Source organism: Ustilago hordei (assembly GCF_900519145.1).
Source record: "Ustilago hordei strain Uho2 genome assembly, contig: UHO2_contig_04, whole genome shotgun sequence".
NCBI lineage: Eukaryota > Fungi > Basidiomycota > Ustilaginomycetes > Ustilaginales > Ustilaginaceae > Ustilago > Ustilago hordei.
Window position 1 is genome coordinate 1,277,713 of NW_024545261.1, and position 24,487 is coordinate 1,302,199.

At 51.5% G+C, this 24,487-nt stretch overlaps 7 protein-coding genes and 1 non-coding gene across 8 annotated transcripts; 3 read left to right on the forward strand and 5 right to left on the reverse strand.

Annotated features, from left to right (window-relative positions):
- Window positions 1-555: 555 nt before the first annotated feature.
- Window positions 556-2,300, reverse strand: UHO2_02767 (putative VPS4 - vacuolar sorting protein; the record flags this gene model as incomplete). The annotated part of the gene is made up of 4 exons (XM_041555555.1): window positions 556-599; window positions 733-1,977; window positions 2,066-2,177; window positions 2,277-2,300. 4 exons carry the CDS (start codon window positions 2,298-2,300, stop codon window positions 556-558), a joined length of 1,425 nt encoding a protein of 474 aa, XP_041411489.1.
- A 708-nt stretch (window positions 2,301-3,008) lies between these two features.
- On the forward strand, window positions 3,009-6,506 carry UHO2_02768 (uncharacterized protein; the record flags this gene model as incomplete). The annotated part of the gene is made up of 1 exon (XM_041555556.1): window positions 3,009-6,506. The coding sequence occupies one exon, from the start codon at window positions 3,009-3,011 to the stop codon at window positions 6,504-6,506; it is 3,498 nt and encodes a 1,165-aa protein (XP_041411490.1).
- A 1,009-nt stretch (window positions 6,507-7,515) lies between these two features.
- On the forward strand, window positions 7,516-8,925 carry UHO2_02769 (uncharacterized protein; the record flags this gene model as incomplete). Its single annotated transcript, XM_041555557.1, has 2 exons — window positions 7,516-7,549; window positions 7,643-8,925. 2 exons carry the CDS (start codon window positions 7,516-7,518, stop codon window positions 8,923-8,925), a joined length of 1,317 nt encoding a protein of 438 aa, XP_041411491.1.
- Window positions 8,926-9,401: 476 nt separating this feature from the next.
- UHO2_02770 (uncharacterized protein) lies at window positions 9,402-9,983 on the reverse strand (the record flags this gene model as incomplete). The annotated part of the gene is made up of 2 exons (XM_041555558.1): window positions 9,402-9,606; window positions 9,961-9,983. The coding sequence occupies 2 exons, from the start codon at window positions 9,981-9,983 to the stop codon at window positions 9,402-9,404; spliced, it is 228 nt and encodes a 75-aa protein (XP_041411492.1).
- A 336-nt stretch (window positions 9,984-10,319) lies between these two features.
- UHO2_02771 (putative DIC1 - Mitochondrial dicarboxylate carrier protein) lies at window positions 10,320-11,306 on the reverse strand (the record flags this gene model as incomplete). The annotated part of the gene is made up of 1 exon (XM_041555559.1): window positions 10,320-11,306. The coding sequence occupies one exon, from the start codon at window positions 11,304-11,306 to the stop codon at window positions 10,320-10,322; it is 987 nt and encodes a 328-aa protein (XP_041411493.1).
- Window positions 11,307-12,108: 802 nt separating this feature from the next.
- Window positions 12,109-12,223, reverse strand: UHO2_10190. The gene has a single exon (XR_005960698.1). It is a non-coding gene; the product is annotated as a ribosomal RNA (ribosomal RNA).
- Window positions 12,224-13,732: 1,509 nt separating this feature from the next.
- Window positions 13,733-15,094, reverse strand: UHO2_02772 (uncharacterized protein; the record flags this gene model as incomplete). The annotated part of the gene is made up of 1 exon (XM_041555560.1): window positions 13,733-15,094. One exon carries the CDS (start codon window positions 15,092-15,094, stop codon window positions 13,733-13,735), a length of 1,362 nt encoding a protein of 453 aa, XP_041411494.1.
- Window positions 15,095-17,609: 2,515 nt separating this feature from the next.
- UHO2_02773 (putative MET22 - protein ser/thr phosphatase) lies at window positions 17,610-18,749 on the forward strand (the record flags this gene model as incomplete). The annotated part of the gene is made up of 1 exon (XM_041555561.1): window positions 17,610-18,749. One exon carries the CDS (start codon window positions 17,610-17,612, stop codon window positions 18,747-18,749), a length of 1,140 nt encoding a protein of 379 aa, XP_041411495.1.
- Between the last annotated feature and the right edge of the window lie 5,738 nt (window positions 18,750-24,487).

The following is a 24,487-nucleotide window of genomic DNA, read 5'->3' on the forward strand; positions in this document are numbered from 1 at the left end:
CAGCAATGACTGTTTGGCGTAGAGTCAAGCTCGATATCTTCGAAGCCAAAAAGCCGCTGTTGTAGCATGCAAAAGGTAAGGTCGTGGTTGAACTGTGCGTAGGACGAGATATCGGTCTCGAAAAAGAAGATCGATGCAGCGTGTTATTTGGTGTCACATGCCTTCTCTCAGCTTCCTGGGCTCAATTTTTGGAATTTGGTCTGCCGACACGCTGTTCAAATTTGGCCGAGCAACCAAGCTGTGAAGCGTGGACTACTTTCTTCTCAAATTCCCGATCCCGATCGTCTCGCACTTGCAAGCCTAGGAGCTCCATTCGCGGACTCTCACACCCGGAATTACATCGCTAGAATACATCTGGTACATGGAGAGAACAAGAGAGCCAGTCAGGAAGCTTGAGAAGAAGTGACTCTGCTGGCGTCAGCAGTGAGAATAAGGGAAACAAATACAAAGAGGAGGCATGCTGGTAAACTGATCTCGAGCAGTTGCAAGGAGTGTTGTTGCAATAGACTTGCGTTCGCAGCTCATTGACGCACAAGCGTCTGGCGACACGCTTGTTTACTCGAGGCCGGCCTCGTTGGTGAACTCGATGTGCTTCTCGACTGCAGAGGTGACGGGAAGAACATGGGCAGGACGGAAGAGAAGTGGCAGAAAGAGAAAGTAGATGGTTGTCAGCATTTGATCTCGGATCAGCGGAAAGCGGCTTTGCATGTCTGCGGATGGCAATGGACTCACTATCGGCTTTTGTGACGGTCGGTCTCACGGCCTGGATGGCTCGCAAGAAGTCGTTCATCACCAGCTTGGGTTCCAGCAGTTGCTCTCCTTCAATGTCGTCCCAGGTCATCTCTATGGCATCGGGATTTCCTGGGGAGCAGGGCGTCAAATATTCTTTCATCTCCTGCACCTCGTCCTCGACTGCTGCTTCGTCACCATCCTGTTGAGCAGCATCGCCGTGTGCACCTGTGTCGACCGAGCCGTTCTTGGCCTTTTCCTGCTGCTTCTTGCGTTTGGCAGGTGCCATAACCTTCTTGAAGTGTGTCGCGCCCGTCACCTTACGGACTGGCTGCATGAGCGCATCTCGCACCAGGACGCTGATATCCGATCCTGAGTAACCTTCGGTCAGCTCTGCTAGCTTGCGATAGTCTTTGCTGTCCAATGAGCAGGGAGTCTCGCCGACATTGAGTTCAAACATTCGCTTCCTCGCCTCGATATCGGGCAGCGGGATGTAGATACGCTTTTCGAATCGACGCTTGATAGCCAGATCGAGCGCCCACGGGATGTTGGTGGCACCAAGCACCAGAACACCTGTCTCGTCGTTGCCGACACCGTTCATCTGCACCAAGAACTCGGTCTTGATTCTCCTGGAAGCCTCGGACTCTCCTTCTCCTCTTGTACCAGTTAACGAGTCGACTTCGTCGATGAAAATGATGGATGGCTTGGCCTCACGGGCCATCTGGAAGAGCTGTTTCACCAAACGTTCTGACTCTCCCATCCATTTGCTGACCAAATCCGAACTGGAGACACTGAAAAAGGTCGACTTGGCTTCGGTGGCGACGGCTTTGGCGAGGAAAGATTTACCGGTTCCTGGAGGTCCATACATGAGGATACCGCGCCACGGTGTTCGCTTGCCGGTGAACATCTGTGGGAACTTGATGGGGAGGATGACGGCTTCTTTGAGCGCCTCCTTTGCTGTGTGCAGACCAGCGACATCATCCCATCGTACATTGGGTGTTTCTGAGAGGACGGCACTTGACAAGCCTGCTCGAAGCTTCTTGGTCTCTGGATCAATGTCGTCGTCTTCTCCGTCCTTCTTGCCACCCGTGCTACCTCCGACGCCCTTCTCGGCACCGTTGGCGCCAACAGCCGCCCTGCTGCGATCCTCGTTACTCTTCGCGAGATGCTCCTTAAGCTTTTCGGCACGATCGAGATATTCTGTGAACTTTTTGCGGATGAGGTCCTTGAGTTTGTCATTCTTCTCATCTGTATATAGCAAGGAGAGTGGATGACAAGGAATCAGGTCAATGTACGCAAACGCAACGGCTGCAGATGATTGGAAGAGTGGACTTACACTTCATGGCCATCATAAAGTAGTCAAGACTGTTCTGATAGAGTTTGTAAGCCTCTTGGTAGTTTTGCTTGACATCTTCGTCGATCGCCTTTTGCACAATCTCGATCGCTTTCTGCAACGACAAGGAGACGAAATGGCATTTTGAGAGCTTAGGAGTTAGTACTGCTGATGCGAGTCGTAGGACGTCAAGGGGAGACATGGATCAGCTTACATTCAAAAAGTCCGAGTTCGCCATCTTGATGACGCTGAGCGTCACTTCTTAGTGACAATTGGGCTGTGCTGGAGGGACAGAGGTAGGATGCCAAGAGCGTCGTGAGGTCCGTTTCCTTCGTTGGCTCGGTAGAGCTTTGCGGGGTTCGGCCAGTTTGCAGCTGGCTCTTTCTTTGCGGCAGTTTGATGTCAAGGGTGCTGCTCTGCTGTTGATGGAGATTAGACGGGATGGTAGATGATGGCAACAGCGAAACGGCATCTGGTTGGACTACGGTCTTCAGGGCTCAACTTGAGCCTGGCATCTTGGCTGTCCACGCTCACACAGAAAGTCTCAGGCTCCACCGCTGCGCTTAGACAGTCGCCGTGGAGTTAAATTCGAGCGGGCAACGCGTCTCTGGCTCATTGCCTGTGTGTTTCGTTGCAGCCCCGCAGCGTCAGCCCGATCCGAGCTGCCAAATCGCTCAAGCTTGGCGACCCTGAGAATCGGGGCTGAGCTAGGACCCTTTATCGCCAAAGCACCCGAGATCCGAGACAGCTAATCTTCCATAGCTATTGGCCTTTGCGTTGCCTTCTTAACCTCTTACTCACGTTCACCTTCAACTTGCTCCTCTCAACGACAACAAGTGACTTAATTCAGGGTGCATGGATGCGGATGCCTCGTCCCAATCAGGCCCGGTCCTTCGACATCTGATTCTCACTTGCAGCAGTGTGGGGAAAGCGATTGCTGCCGGCCATGGATCGATCGCAGGGATCGTTGGCAGTGCCTCAGTACGTTTTGACTCCGCTACTGTTCCCGACTCTACCAGACGGCGATCACCTCGAAGCTCTTAACCCAGAGTCCCCTGCTGCGATTCAGCAGAATGCGCAACGCTCCATTCGTTGCGCCGAAAGTGATGGCTCCTTCCTCTACATTGGTACGTCCGACGGTCTGATCCACTCATTTCAAATTACGCATCGTCCCACGGCCAGTAGAAGCGCGGCAGCTTCCCCTTCGAAATCTCAGTCACCGACGTATATTCACAAGTCTAGTCGCTCTATATCCAACAATGCCAAGCCAATTGAAAAAATCGTGCTGCTTCGGCCCTTCAAAGCTGCTGCTGTCCTCTGCGAGGGAGTTGTCAGCTTCTACTCTCTCCCCAATTGGACGCCAATACGAAGCTTGCCCTCGACAAGGGCAGTTAGCACAATAGTGATCGATGATGAAGAGGCAGAACATGGAACGGGAACGGATGCCGCAGGGATGATCAGCATCTGCTTGGTTCGAAGGAAGAACATCATCCTCGGCAAAATTGGTGCCGAAGGTCGTTCTGAACTCTTGTGGGCCACTGTCAAGGACATCCCACTCCCTGGAGGCGCCATCTTTGCTCGTCGCTTCGCCGATACCCTCTGTATAGCGAACGCAACCGAATACAGCCTCGTCAACCTCTCCTCGGGCAACATCACGCAGCTATATCTACCCATCAGCCAGACCGGCGAGTCACCCTCAGCCCAAGTCCGGCCCAGCATCGTCACTGTTCCTGTGCTTCCTTTCAGCAACAAGCAAGGCAATCCATCGCCTACTCTCGAACGCTCCGGGTCTTCCTCAGCACCTGCAAAGTGCGAATTCTTGGTCACGTCCCACAGCGGCTCCATCACTTTAGGTGTATTTGTCAAGCCATCTGGCGAGCCAGCACCAAAGCTGCTCGAATGGCCCTCCCATCCGCGCTCTGTCACTTTTGATGGCAAGCATCTCGTCTCATTGCTGCGAAACGACACAGTCGAAGTACACGGTCTCAGAGCGGATTCCGTCGACAAGATCCAGACACTGCAACTTCCTCCTGGCTTGGATCCGCGCTTCCTGCAGTCAATTCAGGGCCCTTCATCTTCCACCCAAGCTTCTGCCTTTGCTGGTGCAGGAGGAGCCAGCTCTGATAGTGACGATCTTGACATCCTCAAAGTGACCCTCTCCGAGCTGGATAGTTGGGACGTGCCGACTTTGCATCGTGCTTCGGAAAAGACCACTGAATCCTCTTCCCCACGACATCAGATCATCCTTTGCGGAAAGAACTCGACATCCGCTGTCCAGCAGGACCCGCTCTTGAGTTACACGAACCAACAGCTTCAACGAGGTCGACTTGGCAACCTGCAGCAGAGTTTGGAAACGTACCGACAGAGCAGGACAAGTCCACGAGACGGCTATGATACCATGCGATCCTCACTTGAATCATCAGTAGCTCACGCACTCTTGGGCATCGAGTTACTTCACCGCACCGACTTCTCTTCAGCAACTCAGACCCTGCGTCACGCGAACCTGGATCCGCGATTGATCCTCGAAATCTTTCCGACATTACGCCCAAAGTCACAGCAACGCAGGGAAGCCATCATGCCAGCACTCGTCCTGTCGAGCCTCGGCAAGCTCAAGCACCGAGACCAGAGTACACTGCAAAGTATCGAAGGTCTTATAGCTGCCAACCTCACTCTCAATTATTCACCGCCTTTGCAGGTCGACACGGATAAGACGCTCGGTCAACTCAAGACTGACTTGGTGCGGAGGGCCGATGTGATGCTGCGCACGCTTCTAGAGGAATGGCGTGCTAGATCAGCTGCTGCTGCTGCCAGCGTCGAGGGGAAAGATACGCCGTTCTGGGCCGGCTCATTCATGGACGAGCAGATGCTGACCAATGTTGACGCTCGCGTAGACTCTGCGTATCTTCAACTCATCGTGGAACGACGCGGCGTGTTGCAAGATGATGGCGCCACATTTAAGGATGAGCTTGCAGCTTTCTTGAGCTCGAGACATGCTTGCGAGCCGGCTTTAATAGAAAATATGCTTGAGGAGAAGCAGTTCCTGGGGCTACTAGCGGAGCATCACCAACATATTGGCAACGTCGAGGGAGCGCTAAAGATCTGGACAGGCCTCGTCGATGGCGACATGGTCGATTCGCTGAACACAACAGTCGACAGTCAGGCTACGATCGCGAAAGTCGCTGCCGTGCTCAATGAACAGAAGGATCAGAATCTGCTTTCGACCTACGGGCGGTGGCTTGTACGCAAGGACTCTGAAGCCGGTATCCGTATCCTCACAAAGCAGACGACAGTGTCACCGTCCGAAGCAACAGAGAAGCTGACACCACGAACCAAGGCCGAGGAGCTGGAGGCTATTCATGCACAGAAAGCGACCATCGAAGAGCTGCGAGACATCGACGCCGATGCAGCCATCAAGTACCTTGAGGTTGTCGCGCTATCTACCTCAAAAGTACAAGACGAGCAGATGCATCGCGAGCTTGCAGCGGCGCTGCTCCGTCGTGTTGGGGTGCACCTCCAGGACCACGAATATCGTCGAAAGATGGATGCTGTGGCCAGTGACTACGCCAACGGGTCCTACGCCGAGTCGTTCTTTGCGCATCTTGCACTGGCAAGCAGTGGTTCTACCAAAGATATGGATCGTTTGAAGCTAGCCATGCTGTTGCAAGGATCTACCGTTCTCGATTACAAAACGCTGCTGGACACGATTACGCCCTTGGAGCAGCTCAGCTACGAGAAGGCCATCATCCTCGGCAAGCTGGGAAGGGATGCCGAAGCCCTTTCGCTGCTTGCCACCACCCTTAGGGACGCGAATAGTGCAGAAGCATATTGCTCGCAAGACGGGGAAGTCTTATCAGCGATGCTTGCTTCGTCGATTGCGGAAGATCATGAGGCTCTGCAACCGTTCGCTGCTATGCTCAGGCGGACATACACACAACGCATCAAGGCGCATGCCAAGGCAGCGTCGCAACGCGGTCTATCTGGAGCACAGCGCAAGGAAGAGCTGCTCAAGCAATTGCTCTCGGTGTACATGGCCAACGGTGCAGAAGAGAAGTTCGGCATTGCTACCGCTCATCTACTCAACACGCAAGCGCTTCATCTCGACAATCGAGAGGTGCTCGAGCTGGTACCGAAAGATTGGTCCCTTCAGACACTGGAGACGTTCTTGACGCAAAGCTTGCGCCGACAGCTCCACGGCAAGCGCGAGATGCAGATTCTGCGCAACATTGCCAAGTGTCGCAACCTGGATGTCGCAGAAGATCTGTGGGCGAGACAGCGTGCAATGGGAGGTATTCTTCAGGACACAGAGTATGATGGTGGCAGTGGTGGTGGCAGAGTTGCCCAAGCTGCTGCAGACGAAGAGTTCAGCTACGGTGATTTGAAAGAGGTTGAGACAACATATCCGACTTTGGCCGAGAAGAAGCAGCAGAGGAATGATGTTGCCTGACAAGACGAACATGTTACGCTCAGCAAAGAAGGATGCAACATACCCGCGTCGTCGAACATCGTCGATGCCGATGTGGATGATGTGAACGACCTCGCCTGATGCTCCTCAGAGAACAGCAATGAAACTTCTCGGCCATCGATACTGCGGTTGCCCCTGTGCTTGTCAATTTTGAGCTTGCTGCTGAGGTCTGAAGTTGCAGCTTCCACTGATGTCCGTGCAGAGATGGCATCTTTTCGTGGCTTTCATTTTCCTGTGTCTTTTTGTAAGCAAATTTCTGACTGAACCCTGACAGCTCCAAAATAGGGCGCACGGTAAATTTAAGCCCCTCCGTCATTGTACGCTGGGTTGCCTTGCTGAGTGAGGCCAGGCTAGTAGCATTGACGTCTTGGCACTGCCTTTCTCTGCCTTACTAAGCTTTACTGAACCCTAAGCCTAGCCCCGCCTACATAGTGCACAAACGCATCACACGCTGGCTTGAGGCTTGCCGATGTGATCTCAGAAAACGAGGGTGTTCCGGAAGGAAGTCGTGTGAAATGCACCGCGTGCAGCAGCGGGTTTTCCGACACTGCTTTGACACTGCTTCCTTTCAGCCGACTGGCTTTTAAGGTTTTCTTGCACTTCTAAAGTCTTGCTTTCGGAGCATTCAAAGTAGTCTCGCTCAGAAGCTGATTGCGTGGCTGAGTCTCTCGGTTAGTACGTTGTGTGTCATGGCCTGACGTGTGATTTGTGGCGGCCGCAATCCTAGCCAAGACCCCAAGCCGTCTGTGTGTGTGTGTGTGTGTGTGTGTGAGAGAGAGTTGAGTGTGAGTGTGAGTGTCAGAGAAGTGTTGGTCTGGTCCAAATGTCACTACTGGTCCGTTCGCTTTTTCATACCGTCCTTCAAAGGAGCTCGACGTTGGCTCGACGTCTCTACTTACCTCCATCATCAACAGCTAGCAGTGTCACACTCTCACTGAGATCCTGTTCCAAAGATTTTCTCTCTCACATCTGCCGGAACCTCTTCGCCAAAATGAATGCTTCGGAAGCCGACCAACAGATCAAGCGTAAGTGCAGAGCTTGACTTTTCACGTACAAGGCAAGCAATCACACGCTGACACTGTGACTTTTACTCTCATGGCTCTTATGCTCGTGTGCAGAGGTGGTCAAAGACCTGCTCTCAAGAGACCCCGTTCGATTCAACTCGACCATCAATGCCCACTTTGCCTCAGGATGCACATACCAAGGCCGTGGTCTGAAGATCACAGGTGCTAGTCAGCTCAAGCATTCTGCTTACTTGCTCAATGCCCTCGACTTTGGATCTGCCGCCAAGATTACCGATCAAGACATCCACTGGGATGCCGCTCGGACCACTGCCGTCGTCAAGGCCACTCGACACCTTCGACCCATCTTCTTCCCCCTCTTCCAGTTCGCTGTGACGACCAACGTGATCCTCGCCTTCAATGCAGAGGAAACCGCCAAAGACTCGCTCTTCTGCACTCAGTGGAGGGACGAATGGCCTCTCGAGCAGGTCATTCAGAAACTTCCCGTTGTCAGATATCTCTACAATTTCTTGTTGGTGCCCACACTTACAATGGTCTTCCTCTGGGCGTCCGACCTGGCTTTCTGGCTACACTCCAAGGTCGAAACTGTCGAGCACCGATATGCCCGCGATGCTGCGGACGTCTATCGTCAGAAAGTAGAGCCTCGACTGCCTCCTAGTTTGGCCAAGGGCTTTGATGCTGGTGTTCACGCAGCTGAGCATGTCGGACAGCACAGCGTACATGTCATCTCTCGTGTCTCGCACGGTCCCTTGAGGGCTGTGGAGGAGCTCGTTCGCACCGCAACCGTGATTTTCAACCTTGCTCTCCCCCATCAGCTGCAGATCCCCTATCCTTCTGTCTTTTCCGAGCGTGCTCAGGCTGCGCCAGTCAAGGCTTCCACGCCTGAGGTTGCAGAGCAGAACACCGCAAAGAAGGATGACGACAAAAATGGATCTGTCTCACCCAAGTCGCAGTCTCAACCTAAGTCTATCAACGGTGTCGAGGCTGAAGGCTCTCAATCGCCCAAGAAGAAAGTCTCTGGCTCACTCGTCGACCGTGCCGAGCAGAAGTCTGCAGACGAGACTACCACTGACCAGCCCGTCACTGATGACGCCGAGGCTGCGGACCACAAACGCAAAGCCGAAACCAGCCCTGCTGACGAGCCTCGACACGCAAAAGTTGTCGTAGGACCCTCGGAGGACGGCTCTCAGGCCCAGGCAAAGGAGATCGATGTTGTCACTCAGCAGGTCACCGAGAAGGCAACTGCTGGCGAGTCTTCTCAACAGAGTCTTTACGATGTGTTGAAGAAGGATGGTCAGCTTCCGAGCACCGGCGGCAGTGAAAGTGCGGACGGAAAGAAGGGTGAAGGTAAGAAGAAAGGTAAGAATGCTCGCAAGTAAGTCTTCACCTTGACTTACGCTACCTCTGTTCGCAACCTCGTCAACATGCCACAAAAACTCAGAATCAAGTACTGCTGTCTTCGCTTTCGCATTGCATTCCATGTCCCGCTCTCATCACAAACAAAATTTCTCGCATCTGTTTTAAATTACGTTCGACCTTGTCCCTGTTCGTCTGCGCTTGCTGTGAGGTTTAAAAAGTTTATCTGAGAGTCGCTGAGCATCACTGAAGCAAAGCGACGAGAGAAGGGACTGAGATGCGGTTCTGAAGAGATGTGTTTTGCAATATATGAGTGTTGTTACAAGCGTAAAGCAGAAGCTTTGGGATGCTGTTGGAGGGGGGAAATTGATCGTCGAGAATACTTGAAGCTCCGGACTCTGAAATCAAAACGCTGCTTTCCGACCCCCGAACCTCAGCTGGGAATACCGGCTGGCCTCGATGTTCTTACCGCCTTCCAACTTTGACCATTTGGACGGGTTTAGAAGACAGGTGTGATCAAATCACCGAACTTGCGAGCGGCAATGATACCGGCTGTGAAGACGGACAGACCCCAAACGATGGAGAGGTTGCCAGCCCGATGTTCGGGTGCCAAGATCTGGTTGTTGATGAATCGAACCAAAAAGTTGGACTGCTTGGGGGCAGGGCGACCTCCTGGGCTTGAGAGGAAGCCTTTTTGTGCCGAGCTGCAGAGAAGCGAAGTAATCGTTGGATCGAGTCAGTTAACCCTCAGTGCTGTGATAGGGAGGTGAAGATCTGGGAAGACTTTATGCCCAACAGGAGGCTCCGTTTCGCTTTCTGCCGGGAAGGACTTAGGATTTGTCAAGCTAATGCGTGCAAAGCTATGTGATGCCGAAGTTGTTGTGTTCGAGGCGAGGCGAGGCGATAGAAGCAGTCTTCCGTCAAGCTTTTGCCTTCTTCCTCTCCGATTCAAAGCGGAACTTCCTCTTTCCTCTCCGTCTGGTGGCAGAAAACGGGACCTTTCCGTCCGAGCGGTTCTTCGTATCGTCATGTGTAGTGCACTGCTGATGTGAACTTACAGATAAGATCCTTGACTAGACATTTTTGCGATACTTTGAGAATGTGATGGTGGCTACGACAAGAAAGCTCTCTGGAAGGTGTCGACGAAGTATTCAACTGCTGATTCCCGATGCACGCCAAAAAGTGGAGAGCTCAGAGAAAATTTCCGACTGAGCCCGATCAGATCGCCGATTCACATTTGTTCCAAATGACACAAACACAATCCTTCTGCCTCTTCACACTTGAAACATACACAGCACAAGACGGATGCAGCAGTGCAATGACAGTCAATTGAACTGCAGCATACGTGGCTTAAGTGGACGTAGGATGAAAATCTATTGTTGCTTAAAGGATTGATTGATTAGAATGTATATGATGTCTATGCCTTGACCTGAACGTTCGCCTCACCCTCCTCCTTTGTCACCTTACCAGCCCTAGTGTAATCCACCAGCAATCTCAACTTCTCCAACACGACAAAGACAATAATCGTGTTCGGACTTAACCTCATCCACGCCGGTGTCCAACCTCTGAAGAAGAAGCCAACCCCCTCCTTGCCCAGATCCTTCCTCAGTGTCTTGAGAATCCCATCTGCTGATCCAGCGGCGTTCATGACTCGACTCTTGATAACATCTGCAGGACTGCAAACGGTCGTAGCCACTGTTCCAGCCATGAAACTCGCTGAGAAATGCAATGCAGTACCTTCGCACAAGTATCCTGATCCGAGGAGGAGGTTCTTGAAAACGTCATAGGTCGCAAGTTGCGAAGCGTTCATTAGCACCGCTCGTACCGTGTTCGGCCCCAGTCCGCGGAACAAGGACCCAACACCCTCCTCTTTTGTCATCCTCACGAGCCCACTGATTGCATTGGGGTAGTTGTACCTGTCCGCTGGCTTCTTGTTGACATCACTCGTCATTCGCACCAACAAGATATCAGCTGGGTTACCTGCCAACCCACCAGCCGCACCGGCCGCAGAGGCACACAGCGCCATCTGTAGCGGTCCTAACGCCTTTCCATCTCCATTCTTCTTCTGCATGATCTCCTTCAGCTGATCATACGCTCCAAAACGGGTCACACTGTATGTCATTTGCCGTAACAAAGATGCCGACAAGCCGACATATAGCCCACGCGGCCCTTCTTGCTTGAGCGTCTTGAGCATGAGTGAAAGCATGTTTTTCCGTGCGGAGGCAGTTTGCATCCGTGTCTTTGTGAGATCGAGCGGGTGAGTGAAAAGGGCTGCTATTGAAGCTGCAGTTCCGCCGAGGTAGAAGGGGTACTTTTTCGGTGGTTGAGAGGAAGAGTTGCGGCGAGATCTTGGCGGAGGTGAAGGTACGGGCCGACTTGATGTCGACGCTATTGGTTGTGACATGGTGTCCTGTGTGCCTGTAGAGCTCGTGACTCTACGGGAGACGTGCGGTCAGGCTCGATTTGCGCTGCGATGTGAGGTCTAAAGAGAGGTTCGATGTTGCTTGATGCCGTTCGACGATGAGAGGCAGCCTGGAGGTCGAAGGCTTTCTGCGCAACGCAAAGGGAAGAGAAGGTGTACGGAAAAACCTTGTGCCTTGGCGAAAGCAACCTGTTTGAACTGGCAATTGGCTTTCTCCACCTCGAGTAGCGTCTATGGAATGAGTTGGAAGATGCAGGACGGAAGGTGATTGAGGAGAAGAGAGCGTACCACCAAAGTTGTACAAGGCTCAGAGGTCGGATAGAAGAAGCGAAGCGAAAGGGTCAACAGGAAAAAAAACCGTCGTTAAAGGTCCGCTTCTTCATTTCCGAGACAAAAAAAAATTATTAAAATATTGTTCACGTTTCGAGTGGAGCTGCTCTGCTGCTGCTGCACCAAGAAACCACCACCAATGCCCATGTAGTCATTTCTCACTCTGCCCGTGTGTCGCCTCTGCCGTCATACCCAAAAGACTGCGCTGAACCCTTGAACCAGTTGAACGAGTTGAAGGGTGATGAATTGATGATGGATCTAAAGCTCGTACAGATACCGGTGATTCGGACAGAGCGGTCTCAAGCCTTATCTCCTCTCCTTACAACGCTTAACCCAATCTCGCGATATATTTGCTTGTCCGACCACTGATACTAACACAAAAAGAAAAAAGAAAAAAGAAAAAAGAAAAAAGAAAAAAGAAAAAAGAAAAAAGAAAAAAGAAAAAAGAAAAAAGAAACTGCAGCACCTAGGATTCCCGCGTGGTCCCCCACCGCAGTACTGACTAGGCGATACCTTGCTTAACTTCGCAGATCGGACGGGATGCGGTGCTTTCAAGGTTCTATGGCCGCAGATGTTGCAGTAGTTCGAACAGCTGCATATTACTAACAGTTCAGTGTGATCAACACACGCCAAACCACCCGGGATGAGCTTGCGAGAGCTACAGAGGAAGTGTGGAACACCCAGATCTCGCTCGAACATATCAACCCTGTGATCGAGTCAATGGAGCATCGCGTGGAGCAGGTGCTTACTAAGCATGGAGGTCCACTCAAGTATTAGTTGGCTCCGAGACTCACTGCAATCAAAAGCCCTTCTTTCGGGCTTGCTCACTATGTGTTTTGCTCAGTCTGAAACTTATGAGAGATCAGTCGTCCAAGCAGATGGAAGGTATGCTACCACACGAGTTGAATGATTGTCTACTGAACCCTGTCCCCAAACTTCGGGAAGGGACTGTACAGTATGTGCGGCAGTGTCAGCACGAATGGGAACGAGACAGACGCAGGAATGGGAAAAGATAGTGAAGAGAAAACGTGAGATAGATATTGAGGCGAACTGAGAAGAGGCATGAGTTCTTTTTTTTTTTTTTTTTTTTTTTTTTTTTTTTGAAACGTTTCTACGGTGTGAACGATTCGATCCTCTGTTGGAGAAGATCAAAAGCACAGCTGCTTCAACAGAGACAGGAGTGCAGAGGAAACAGGACAAGAGGCGAAAAGGAGGACACGAAGAGGGTCGAGACTGATGGACTGGAGAGGGAGGACACTGGCTCGAACATCGACAATAAGACCAGAGGCTGGCATCTGTTATTGGATGTGAGTCTCAGTGCTAGAACTCGACGGCGATGTGCGAATCAGCTGAGGAACAGCCAGGAACCACAGCGACCGAAAGGATTGAGAGCGAGCCAACATCGCTACCAAGGCCGGCGCAATGTATCGGACAGAACGTCGTCGACAATATCTTTATGCGCCGACGAATAAGGCGGGCTACGAGAAGAACAGGGAATGGTATGAGAGCTCGCAAAGGCGAGATCACCACGTTCCAATTGCGTAGACAAGGAGCCAGAAGAGGACGAACGTGTCCACGAGGGAAGCATTGCGAAGGCAGATGCTGGGTAGCGTGTTCAAGCATCACCTGGGGTCGACGCGGGAAAGGTGGGCCACATGTAGTAGGGATTAGTGGTAGGCTTTGGGAGCGAGCGACCCAAGGCTGATGCTTGAAAGAGGTGAAGGCAAGTGAGCGCATAGGCGCTGCACAACTACCGCTCTGACGTGACGTCGTGGGAGATAAGAAATGTTCCAGGACGCAGTGGTGAGAGCGGCGACCCGCTCATAGGATAGATAAGAGTGGAACCATCACGTCGAGGACGGGAATGACGGTGAGCGTCATGCGCGTGCGAGGACAGCGGACTGTATATAGCAAGTTGGAGTGGCTGATGACGTCCGAAGAATCGAAAAGCAGATGAAAGGAAGGTAAGGAACATGACAGACAATCCAGAAGTAGCTGGTTCGGCTCCAGCTAGCAACTAGGATACTTACTGTTGCAAAAGGAATCTTCAAAATAAGTTGGGTAGCCAAGGACCTGGTTTAACCCAAGTCGTCGGCGCGGCTCCGTTTATTGGAGACGCTTTTGACTCTTCTTGATTCGCCGCGATGGACGTTCTCAAAGTGCCGCTGCATGTCATGCTTGCGAGCAAACTGCTTCTGACAGTCTATCTCGGGACAGATAAAAGGACGCGCACGAGTCTCTGGATCCTCGTGGGTGTATCGGTGCGTCTTGAGGTTGTAGGCGCGGTCAAACCACTTGCCGCACTCGGTGCACTGCCAGCTCTTAACCTTGGTGACTGGGTCGATGAAGGGTTCCAGGCTATTGGAAGCCGAAGGAGTGTTTGACGCTTTGGTGGGCGAGGATCGGCGCTGGCGACTGGCACGGGAACTACGCACGGGCCCGACCTTGGAAGTCTGCTGGTGGTGGTTGTCTTGGTAGTGGATTGATTCAGAGGCAGGAGTGGTGGGCACGCCTTGCTTGACCGGCTCAGCGAAGCTGGGGCCGAAAGCATTGGCAAGCGTGCTCAAGAGAGCAGCCTTGGCCTCGTCGTCGTTAAAGTAGGGCTGAAGCTCGTTGGCGGACCAGAGGTCTTGCTCGTCCTTGGGCTCGAGCTTGGTCAAGTCAGCCTCAGACTTGAAGGCAGCCTCGAGGGTCGATGGCGAGTCGTATCTGTCGTCCTCGGTCTTGACCTGGCTCTGAGAAGGCATGACGGTGGACTGGCTGGCGCCGAGATCCATCTCGGATTGCTGCGACTCGGGCTGGTGGGTGCTTTCAAGCTTGACATTCTCGAAGCTCGAGGCAAATGCGTTGACAGAGTCGTCAGTGTTAGCATCGGAAGCGTCCTCGTAGGAGTGGTCACCACCAAAGAGCGGGAAGTTGTTGGCGAGGGTGTCAGCGTCAAACTCGAAGTCGGCATCGTCAAACATCGAGGGTGAGGTGAGGAAGTCGCGCTCCGAGTCGGGGGAGCCCACCGAGTCGCTATAGCAAGTGTCGAGGGACTGGCGGTGAGGAGGTGTCATCGACTCGGGCAGGTAGACAGCAGGAGCAGCAACAGGAGTTGGAATGGTGTTGGTCGACGAAGCGTCGAAAGCAGGGGCTGGTGTGGCGACGGCGGTGCTCTGGATCAGAGGCCTGACAGTCTCAACCGATGAGGGAAACAGAGGTGCCTGAGACATGGTGGAGGTGGATGACCAGACGGTAGCTTCGTCGGCGGATGCCTGGATGGTAGCGGTCGGAGGGCTGAGAGAGGAGAGCGACGACCAGTCACTTGCGAGAAGGAAGTTCTGAAGCTCGCCGATGCGGTTGGAAGCGGTTGAACCAAACGACTTGGTGTAGGCGTCGATGGAAGGTTGCGAGCCGTAAGAGGCGACGCCAGTCGAGGAGTAGGTGAATGTGGTCATGGATGCGTTGGAAGCAGACGAAGAAGAGTCGAGTGGAAAGGATCGAATCTTGAGAGAGAAGATGGAGAGGTGATGGTGGAAAGGTGAGAAGGAAGAGTCAAGGCTGCAAGAGCGTGAACCAAGTGCGTGCTGAGCGGAGAGGTGTTGGAAGCGGGCGTAGTCAAGGCGAAAAGAAAAGATGATGTGATGTTATGGATTGGCGATTGATGGTGGTGGGAGCAAGAGAACAAGTTGTGATTGTGACAGACGAAAAGTCGTTGTTGTAGATGTGAAGGAACGGCGAAAGGGAACAAAGCGAAACAGTGACCGGAGTCGGTGGGGCTAACTATATCAAGAGTGCGGTGGCGGCGATTTTGTGTGGGTCCAGGCTAGGGTTGGCTATCTTTTTGGTCCGCGGGCAAGTGGAGGTTATAAAATAAATAAAAAGAAACCCGTCAGGGTCTACACCTTATAAGGATTTTCCGGTCAATTATCCAGGTTCTTCGTCTCTCTCTCTCTCTCTCTCTCTCTCTCTCTCTCTTTCTTCCGGCTGTTGCTCTTCTTCGGCCGTCGATTCGGGCTTGATGAAGGTCCCACCTTCGACTTTCGCCGACAGTATTGCAGCATTGCAGTATTGCAGCATTGCAGCATTGGCAGGCTATAGAATTATTTTTTTTGGTCAAGTATCGTCCTTGAAAGAACGTTTGAACGCTAAAGCCTATTGCTAAGGGCGGGCATTTGACTGGAAAGTTGCCAGAAGATGAGTAAGGTCAAAAAAAGGAGTCACTCACAACATGCGCAGGGAAGGTTGCGTCAGTTCAAAAAAAAAATTAACTCCGTGGAGCACGAAATTTTTGCATGTGTGGCAATGCAGATGTCAGCAACTGCACAGAAGCAGCCTTCTACCATCTTCCGTATGGAAGTCAGCCATAACTTAGAGCCATCACATGGGCAATAGCCGTCCTCGTGTGTTGCCACCAGGCGTGCGAACGTACAAAGTGTCCGTAGCAACCCAACCATGCTATTTTCAATCGCTTATCATAGCAAGATATCTTCATCATCTTGAGCAAATGTGAGAGGTCAAGGTGAACAGCTCAAACATGGTGACCGTGGCGGCGCTATGCGATAGTCATGTTCCAGCGCGCTCCTTGATTCAGAGCTTCGAACAAATCTCTGCGTCACTCTAAGCAGATGTGCGCGCAACAGAACCGTTATGGTCGAGCTCGACTTGGACAAGAATCCGCCAAGCGCGACTTGAAGACGTGTCTCTGTGTCGAGAGAAGTGTCCCTTACTTGTCTGTCGTTCTCGGCAAATATTTAATTCTCGTCGGCTACGGGACAAAAAAAGAAAAAAGAAAAAAGAAAAAAGAAAAAAGAAAAAAGAAAAAAGAAAAAAGGTACAACTCCGTGGAGGAGATCTGACTCTGAAAAGGTGGAGAGAAGATTGCAAAGTGGCGGAAGTGACACATTCGCACAGGAGGCTAATCCGGCATCCGCACTTTTCCGTCCAACAACATGAAACATGACTCGAGTCTTCCAACCTTGAAGCTCGCTTGTAATGCTCTCGGGGCCATGCATGTCTCCTTATCTGATCGCTTTGGCTGTTAGACATTCTTCGCAGCGTCGCTTACGCTGCTCTCCCCCCCAGTTCAAGGCCCACCCACATGGAAACGGAGAGAACGCTGTTGACTCGTCGCTGCTGGTCCAGAAAGCCTCGAGCTCGACTCCACTTTGACTCTAGTGTTAGTATCCTCCGAGAAGTCCTGATCGATTGATCAAGACTCGTTAATAATTCCACAGCACCTTCCACGATCGATGAAAGGCCGGCGAAAGAAGCTCTCGGCGGAGTTGGGCAAGGTCGAGTCTCGGCTGCTTTCGATAAGAGGCGGGCGGCTTACTGAAACAACGCCATGCCGGCAATCAACGGCCTCCAGGGTTCACTTGAAGGTCCGTTGGATTGGATCGGATCGGCTTTTGTGTTGAACATTGTGGGGCGATCGCGCTTGATGGATAGGTTTGGCTTATTCGGTGCACACTACACAAAGCTACACCAGAAAGATGCTGCTGTTGACAAACCCTCGAGCCGTGAGCCAACATGTCTGGCAATGTGTGCCTCGTACCAAGCAGTCTGCGATCCCGCAGCTTCATCATCCTCATCGTAACTTATGCACTCACTGTTCCTCTTGATGCTTTTTGCCGCTCCTGTCCGTGCGCACACATGCAGGAAAATTCCGAAAAGGGCCCCATTTCCAAGATCTGCTCGATCAGCCTTGGTTGACTGACTGGTCGGAAATTTGCAACATCTGTCATCGCCACAGTCCGTAGACCCTGAAAGACATTTCATCCAGTACCACCTTCTTTCTCTCCATCTTGTTCTCTCTGACTCTCTCAACCTACGACCAAGAGAACCGCTTGGCATCATTTCTGAGGCCATTAGTGCATGTCCCTGAACTACTCCTCTTCTACCCTAGCCGGACGGATCTCAAGGCATCTTCCTCAAAGCTTTTCTCCGACTCTTCGACATCGCTCTTTAATAATGTCATCTTCTGCATCGACACAATACGCCCTTGAGCGCAAGGTGGCCATCTCGGCTGTAGAGCGTGCTTGTGCGCTCACTGATAAGGTCTTTCGCAACCTCGTCACTGTCGACACAGTCACCAAGAAGGACAAGTCACCCGTCACAGTCGGTGATTACTCGGCACAGGCAGTGATCAACGCTATCCTAGGAACACACTTCCCTCAGGATCCCATCGTTGGCGAGGAAGACTCGAAGGACTTGCAAAAGCCTGAGTCGGAAGCTTTGCGCAAGCAAATCTTTAGTCTAGCCAACGAAGCTCTTAAAAACTCGGCAAAAGAGTGCCCTGCCGTCGAGCAAGCTGCGCAGTCCAAGTCGAGTTCCGAGGCTTTAGGAGATCGTCACCTCACCGAACAAGAACTTCTCACAGCTATCGACAGGGGAAGCGCAGAGGGCGGCGACAAGGGTCGATGCTGGGCACTTGATCCCATCGACGGTACCAAGGGTTTCCTTCGAGGTGGCCAGTATGCTGTCTGCCTAGCCTTTATGGTGGATGGTGTGTTGCAGGTCGGTGTGATGGGATGCCCCAACCTTCCCCACGATGCTTCTTCTGCCAAGCCAAACGAGGGCGAGTTTGGCGCAGGCGAAAAGCGAAGCGATCTCGGCACTCTCTTCATCGCTGTTCGAGGTCAGGGTGCGTTCCAGCGACCCATTCAGGATGGCCAAGAGCAAAAGATCTCAATGCGACAGATCAAGTCACTCTCCGAAGCTTCCTTCTGCGAGTCAGTTGAAGCCGGTCACTCGTCGCACGGCACCAACGCTCGTATCGCAGAGCTACTCGCTATCACTGCCCCTTCGGTGAGGATGGACAGTCAGGCCAAGTACGCCAGCATCTCAAGAGGCGATGGCGATGTCTACTTGCGTCTGCCTGTTGGTGATGGAAGCTACCAGGAGAAGATCTGGGACCACGCTGCTGGTGCCTTGTTGGTCGAAGAGGCCGGAGGAAAGGTCTCGGACATTCGTGGCAAGGATCTCAACTTTGGTGTTGGACGTACGCTTCGTGAGAACCGCGGCGTGGTTGCATCGCACAAAGAGACACATGCCAAGGTGATCGAGGCTGTTCGCAAGGCGCTCGACGAGGAGGGTCGTGGACACCTCTAAAAGAGACCTTGCGACAGTCAACGCAGACCAAACCAGTAATGAATATGCAATCTTCTCATTTCTGATCCAAGCTTGACAGACTGTGCAGCATATGTGGACAACCTACTTTGAGTGATTGTGAACTCGCATTCGGGTCCAGATTTGGCTGTTCTACCGTAAATAGATCGTGAAGCTGGCAACCGATCTGACCGATCTCTTGTAATTCAAGCCTGTCCAAGATCGGCCCCACGTGCAGCCCTTCCAGACACGCCGAACAGGCGCCAGCAAACACGCTTTAACAGAAACCGAGACCATTTTGCCTCAGTCGTGTGGTGTGTGTGGACTCGCTGCTGTCAAAGAAAGAAAAGGCAGCAAAAATAGTTGAAGTAGGTAAAAGCCACACAAAGCATAGAGATGGTGAAGGTAGTGCTTACGGCCGAGTAAAAGGCTTGAGCATCTGAGCATGGACCACATGTGTCACAATCTACTCCAGACAAATGCTTTGTTATGCTCCACAGTTGATGTGGCTCTCTGCCACTCTTCTTTTGTATATAAAGACTCTGTTTCTCTTCTCGCTCTCTCTCTCTCTCTCTTATCATCATCATAAATCACACGAAACTTCAACTGGCTCCCAATGTGGGGCTCGAACCCATGACATTCAACACATCAAGAGTTCGATGCTCAGCATAATGCCACTGGCGACAAGAGCAGGGCAAACTGGAAGGGATGAGAGAGATGATGATCAAGTGGCCACAGCTGCAGGCAATGGTCGAGAGGAGGGTTGGCTCACGCAGGTAGTTAGAATTCTACAGTTAGCAAACCCGGCACTGATGGTGGAGGAGGCAATAGTACAGGCAATGGGTCTTGTCACCATTAGCAATCAAACCCCACAAGGAGAGACGGAAAAGATCCCCAAGGATGTTTTGAGCTCAATTGCCCATATTAAGAAACTTAGTGATAGCAACTGGCACACCTGGGAGCCTACTTTTATTGACTGTTTGCAATGAGTATGCAATGCGAAGGAAATCCTGTATGGCGAGATAGCACTGGGAAGTGAGGGGTATGACGAGGACTTGGACAAGGCACTTGTAGGTCTTATCCATGCCTCCTGCAACCACAGTCCAGAGAGCCACATCGATACATACACCATTAGGGGTGCAGATGAACATGTCCAACTTGGTAGTACACTATACGCTAAGCTCAAAAAGGCACTAACATTGAACGACACAGTAAAACGAGCAGGCCTGCAGGACTGCATCCACACCATATGACTGTACAATCGTGATGTTGTCAGGCTGGGCAAGGAACTGGATTCTATCTGGAATGATGCTGCACGACTTGGGAAATGACTCGACGAGGACCTCAAGAAAGCCACCCTATACCACTGCACAGCACAAGATTGGTTCTACACCAACTCTGTCGACACCCTCAAGACAGCCAAACCAGATTGTAAGTACAACGAAGCCTACCACATGTTAGCAAAGAAGCAACAGGATGGTGAGGTCACTGGCCGTATTAGAGGAGCAGCAAGGGTTGCCACAAGCACAGACCAGGCGGAACAAGGACCCAGGGGCAGGCGTGACCCTCGCAACCCCTCAGCCCCTCCTAAGTGCTATGCTTGTGGAGGGCCTAATCACATTGCTCGCAACTGCACAAACACCAACAACAACACTGCACCGAGTATGGGCAGACCCACCACCAATCCAGCACAGGAAGCGAGTCGGTAGGAACTCAGGTGCACCCTCCTAGCAATCGGCAGAGATAAGCAACCAACATCGGATACCTGGATCATTGATTCGGGTGCAACACACCACATGGTGAATGATGAAAGAATGCTACTCACCTCGACAAGCAAGGACGGTCAGATCTGTATGGCTGGAAATGAAAGGCTTCAAGTGAAGGCCATAGGAGACGCCTCCCTTCGGGTTGGCAATGTAACCATTCAACTATTGGATGTGCTCTATGTGCCGAAACTTAATTCTAATTTATTATCAGTACAAGGTTTGATCGAGAATGGTGCACAGGTAACTTTCGATGAGTTTGGGACCATCATTAAGCAAAATGATGGCACACAAATACAATACAAGAGGAACAGAAGAAAAGGGCAGTTCAAAATGCAGGGAAAAGCACTAGCCCTGGAGTTGGAAGAGACACTTGACAATGTCCCAGAGGACAACCAGAACACAGGAAGACACAGTGACATCCCAGAGGACGATAAGAACACAGGAAACCGAGACAACAACTCAAAGGAAGACAAAGATAGCTATCTCTGGCATGAAAGGTTTGGACACCCAGGACAAGATAAGACAAGACAAATCCAGGTGCACTACCTCGGCACTGATGAGAGAATGGATCATGAATCAAAGCACTGTAATGCATGCAGTCAAGGGAAACAGACCCAGGCACAGATGAGCCAATCGGAGTCGAAGAGAGCAGAGGTGCCACTAGAGTTGGTACACATAGATTTGATGACAGATCTTAAGGGCCATGCCAACTACCACTATGCACTAGTTGCTGTGGACAACTTCTCCTCCCTGATCTATGTGGAACCACTCTGCACTAAGAGTGCTGCACTCCCAGCACTGAGAAGGTGGATCACCAAGATGGAATGAGCAACAGACAGGAAACTCAAAATGCTCCGCAGTGACAATGGAGGAGAATGGTGTAGCTCAGGAGCTGAAGACTGGCAAACTCAAGAGGGTTTCAAGTGGCAAAAGAGCATCCCGGGGATCAGTGTCTGGAATGGATGGGCAGAGAGAGTGATCAGATCAGTCCAAGAAAAGATGCGCTCAATGCTCATTGGTCGAGCTTGTCCCAGAGAGCTGTGGCCATATGCAATCACAGCAGCTGCACACATGGTGAATCTCACCCCATCAGCCACCAAGACCATCCCCCACAAGGCCTTTTATGGAACCACTGCACACAAGCTGGCCCAGCAGCTGTGAGTCTTCGGATGCTTGGCATGGGTCCATGTTCAACAGAAGGACCAGCAGGGCAAGTACAGGGCTAGAGCAAAGCCAGCCATCATGATTGGATATGACGATGAGCACAAAGCATGGAAGTTTTGCAACCCAGACCAGCCTGCATCAATTCAATGGAGCAACTCAGCAACGTTCCATGAGGACAAAGGATGGAGTGATTGTCAACAGGAGGTAGTCCAGCCTGTGATGACTGCAGAGGTCAAGGAGGAGGGTGTCATGCCAGCCACAGTGGAGGATCTCCTACCAGCTATAGACAACACAGTAGGTGCCACCAATACAGCAGTACTGAACCTGGACCCAATGCTTGGGGAAGCAATGAATGGTGAGGATGCCCAACTCTGGAAGGAGGCCATACAAAAAGAACTGGAAGGACTCAAGGCAATGGGGACTTGGGAGGTGGTGAATCACCCACCAGGAGCACCACTCGTGGACTCTAAGGTCGTGCTATGACTAAAGCTTGATGCTGATGGTGTGCCCATAAAGCACAAGGTGCGACTGGTGGCTAGGGGCTTCACACAGAGAGAGGGAATCGACTACCAGGAAACCTTCTCCCCAGTAGCACCCCTTGGAGCAATCAGAGCTATCCTAGCACTAGCAGTACAGAATGACTGGGAGGTGCATGCACTGGATATCACAATGGCTTACCTAAACTCTAGACTAAAAGAAGCGATCTATATGAAACCACCAGAGGGATCAGGAGTAGCACCCGGACAGGTATACAAAGTGGTCAAGGGCCTGTATGGCCTAAAGCAGTCTGGGCGAGAATGGAACCAGGAGTTCGACAGGTCTTTGAGATGTATGGGGTTCTTCCAGGTGGAGTGTGCTCCCTGCATCTACACCAAGGGACAGGGCGAAGATATGGCCATTGTGGTCATCTACATCAATGATACATTAGTCATAGCACCACGGCTGGAAACAGTCCTAAAGGTTAAAAAGCAGATCAGTCAGAGATGGAAGATGGAAGATAGTGGTGAGGTCTCTCACTTTCTCAGCATCAAAATCAGTCGAAACCATACAATGCACACCATGACGATTGGTCAGTCAGGGTACATTGACCAAGTGCTAGCTAAGCACCTGGACAAATGCACCAAGCCAACTATGGTTCCAATGCAGAGTATACCAGAGGGAACCCTTGTTGCAAGTGCAGCACAACAGAAGGAGTATCCGGTGATCGTTGGCAAGCTGCTCTGGGTTGCCAACAGCACCTGGCCTGACCTTAGCCTCACTGTAAGTGTCCTCGCTAGACACATGTGTGAACCATCTCAAGAACATTATCAGGCAGCACAATGGGTCTTACACTACCTCGAAGGCACAAAGAATGTTGGATTAGTTTATAGGGGAGATATGTCACAAGAGCCGCTGATTGCGCATAGCAATGCAAACTGGGCGAGCGATGCCACCATTCAGAGAAGGAGTACATCGGGGTCAGTGGCATTAGTGTACGGGAACCTGGTAGCCTGGAAGTCAGCAACACAGAAATGCATATCACTGTCTGCTGTCAAGGTGAAGTTCATTGCAGCCATGGAAGCAACATGTGAGGTGCTCTTCCTCAAGCAGCTGCTACACTCAATTGGCATTGCCACAGGCACCCCAACAGTCTACTCAGACAACACTGGTTGCATACAGGTTAGTAAAGACCCAGCACAGCACTGGAAGCTTAAGCACATCGACACCAAGTATCACTTTGTCTGTAACAACATTCAAGAGGGAAGGGTGCAAATCAAGTATGTGGACACCACAAGGAATTTGGCAGATGTACTCACCAAGCCAATCGGGAGACAAGCAATGCAGCAAGCAAGATCTGGGCTGCACCTGCAAACACCAGCAGTGGCATACAAAATGGAGTCCCCGAGCTATGTGATGATGTTAAAGAATGGAGGATATACCTTGAAACAACAGCATAATGAACAGGATACACATGCTGTTGAGGGGGGGAGTTGAAGTAGGTAAAAGCCACACAAAGCATAGAGATGGTGAAGGTAGTGCTTATGGCTGAGTAAAAGGCTTGAGCATCTGAGCACAGACCACATGTGTCACAATCTACTCCAGACAAATGCTTTGTTATGCTCCGCAGTCGATGCGGCTCTCTGCCACTCTTCTTTTGTATATAAAGACTCCGTTTCTCTTCTCGCTCTCTCTCTTATCATCATCATAAATCACACGAAACTTCAACTAAAATTGCATGCCGGCTCGCGTTCCCCTTGCGTCTGGAAGTTGGACACATCTGATAGGTCTTATCGTGCGAATGGATAGATGCGCGTGCAACCGACTGTGCCCCTTACGGCTACGGCTGGGAGCTCGCAAGCGACTCACTCGAGTTAGGCGATTTAACATTTTTTTTTCTTTTTTTTCTTTTTTATTTTTCTTTTTTCCCCCTCAATTTCTCAGCCTCCTTTTCCAACAATTTTCTCGCGCGTTGTCAAGGGCGATAAACTCAGCGTTGAAAGAAGGACAAATTGTGCACCTGCAGCATATTGTATGTTCTGCACAATGGTGTGCATCAAACACTCTCTAGAGGTGTGCAGCGTAATGCATTCCGCACCTTCTCACCTCGATTCGGCAAGCTAGAAGATGATGGCTGCATCTGTCAGTCAATGGAGCCCCTTGTTCTTTGCTTAAGCGAGACACATCCATCGGGAGCGGCTTGGCTTGAGCTAGAACTTGCCTTTGCCTCGCCAACGATCTGTTTGATCCCCTTGACGCCTCACTCTTTCTTGATCGCTTCCCGTTCTACTTAACTAAGTCCATCCTTCTGATATCTCATCATGCTCCTCATTG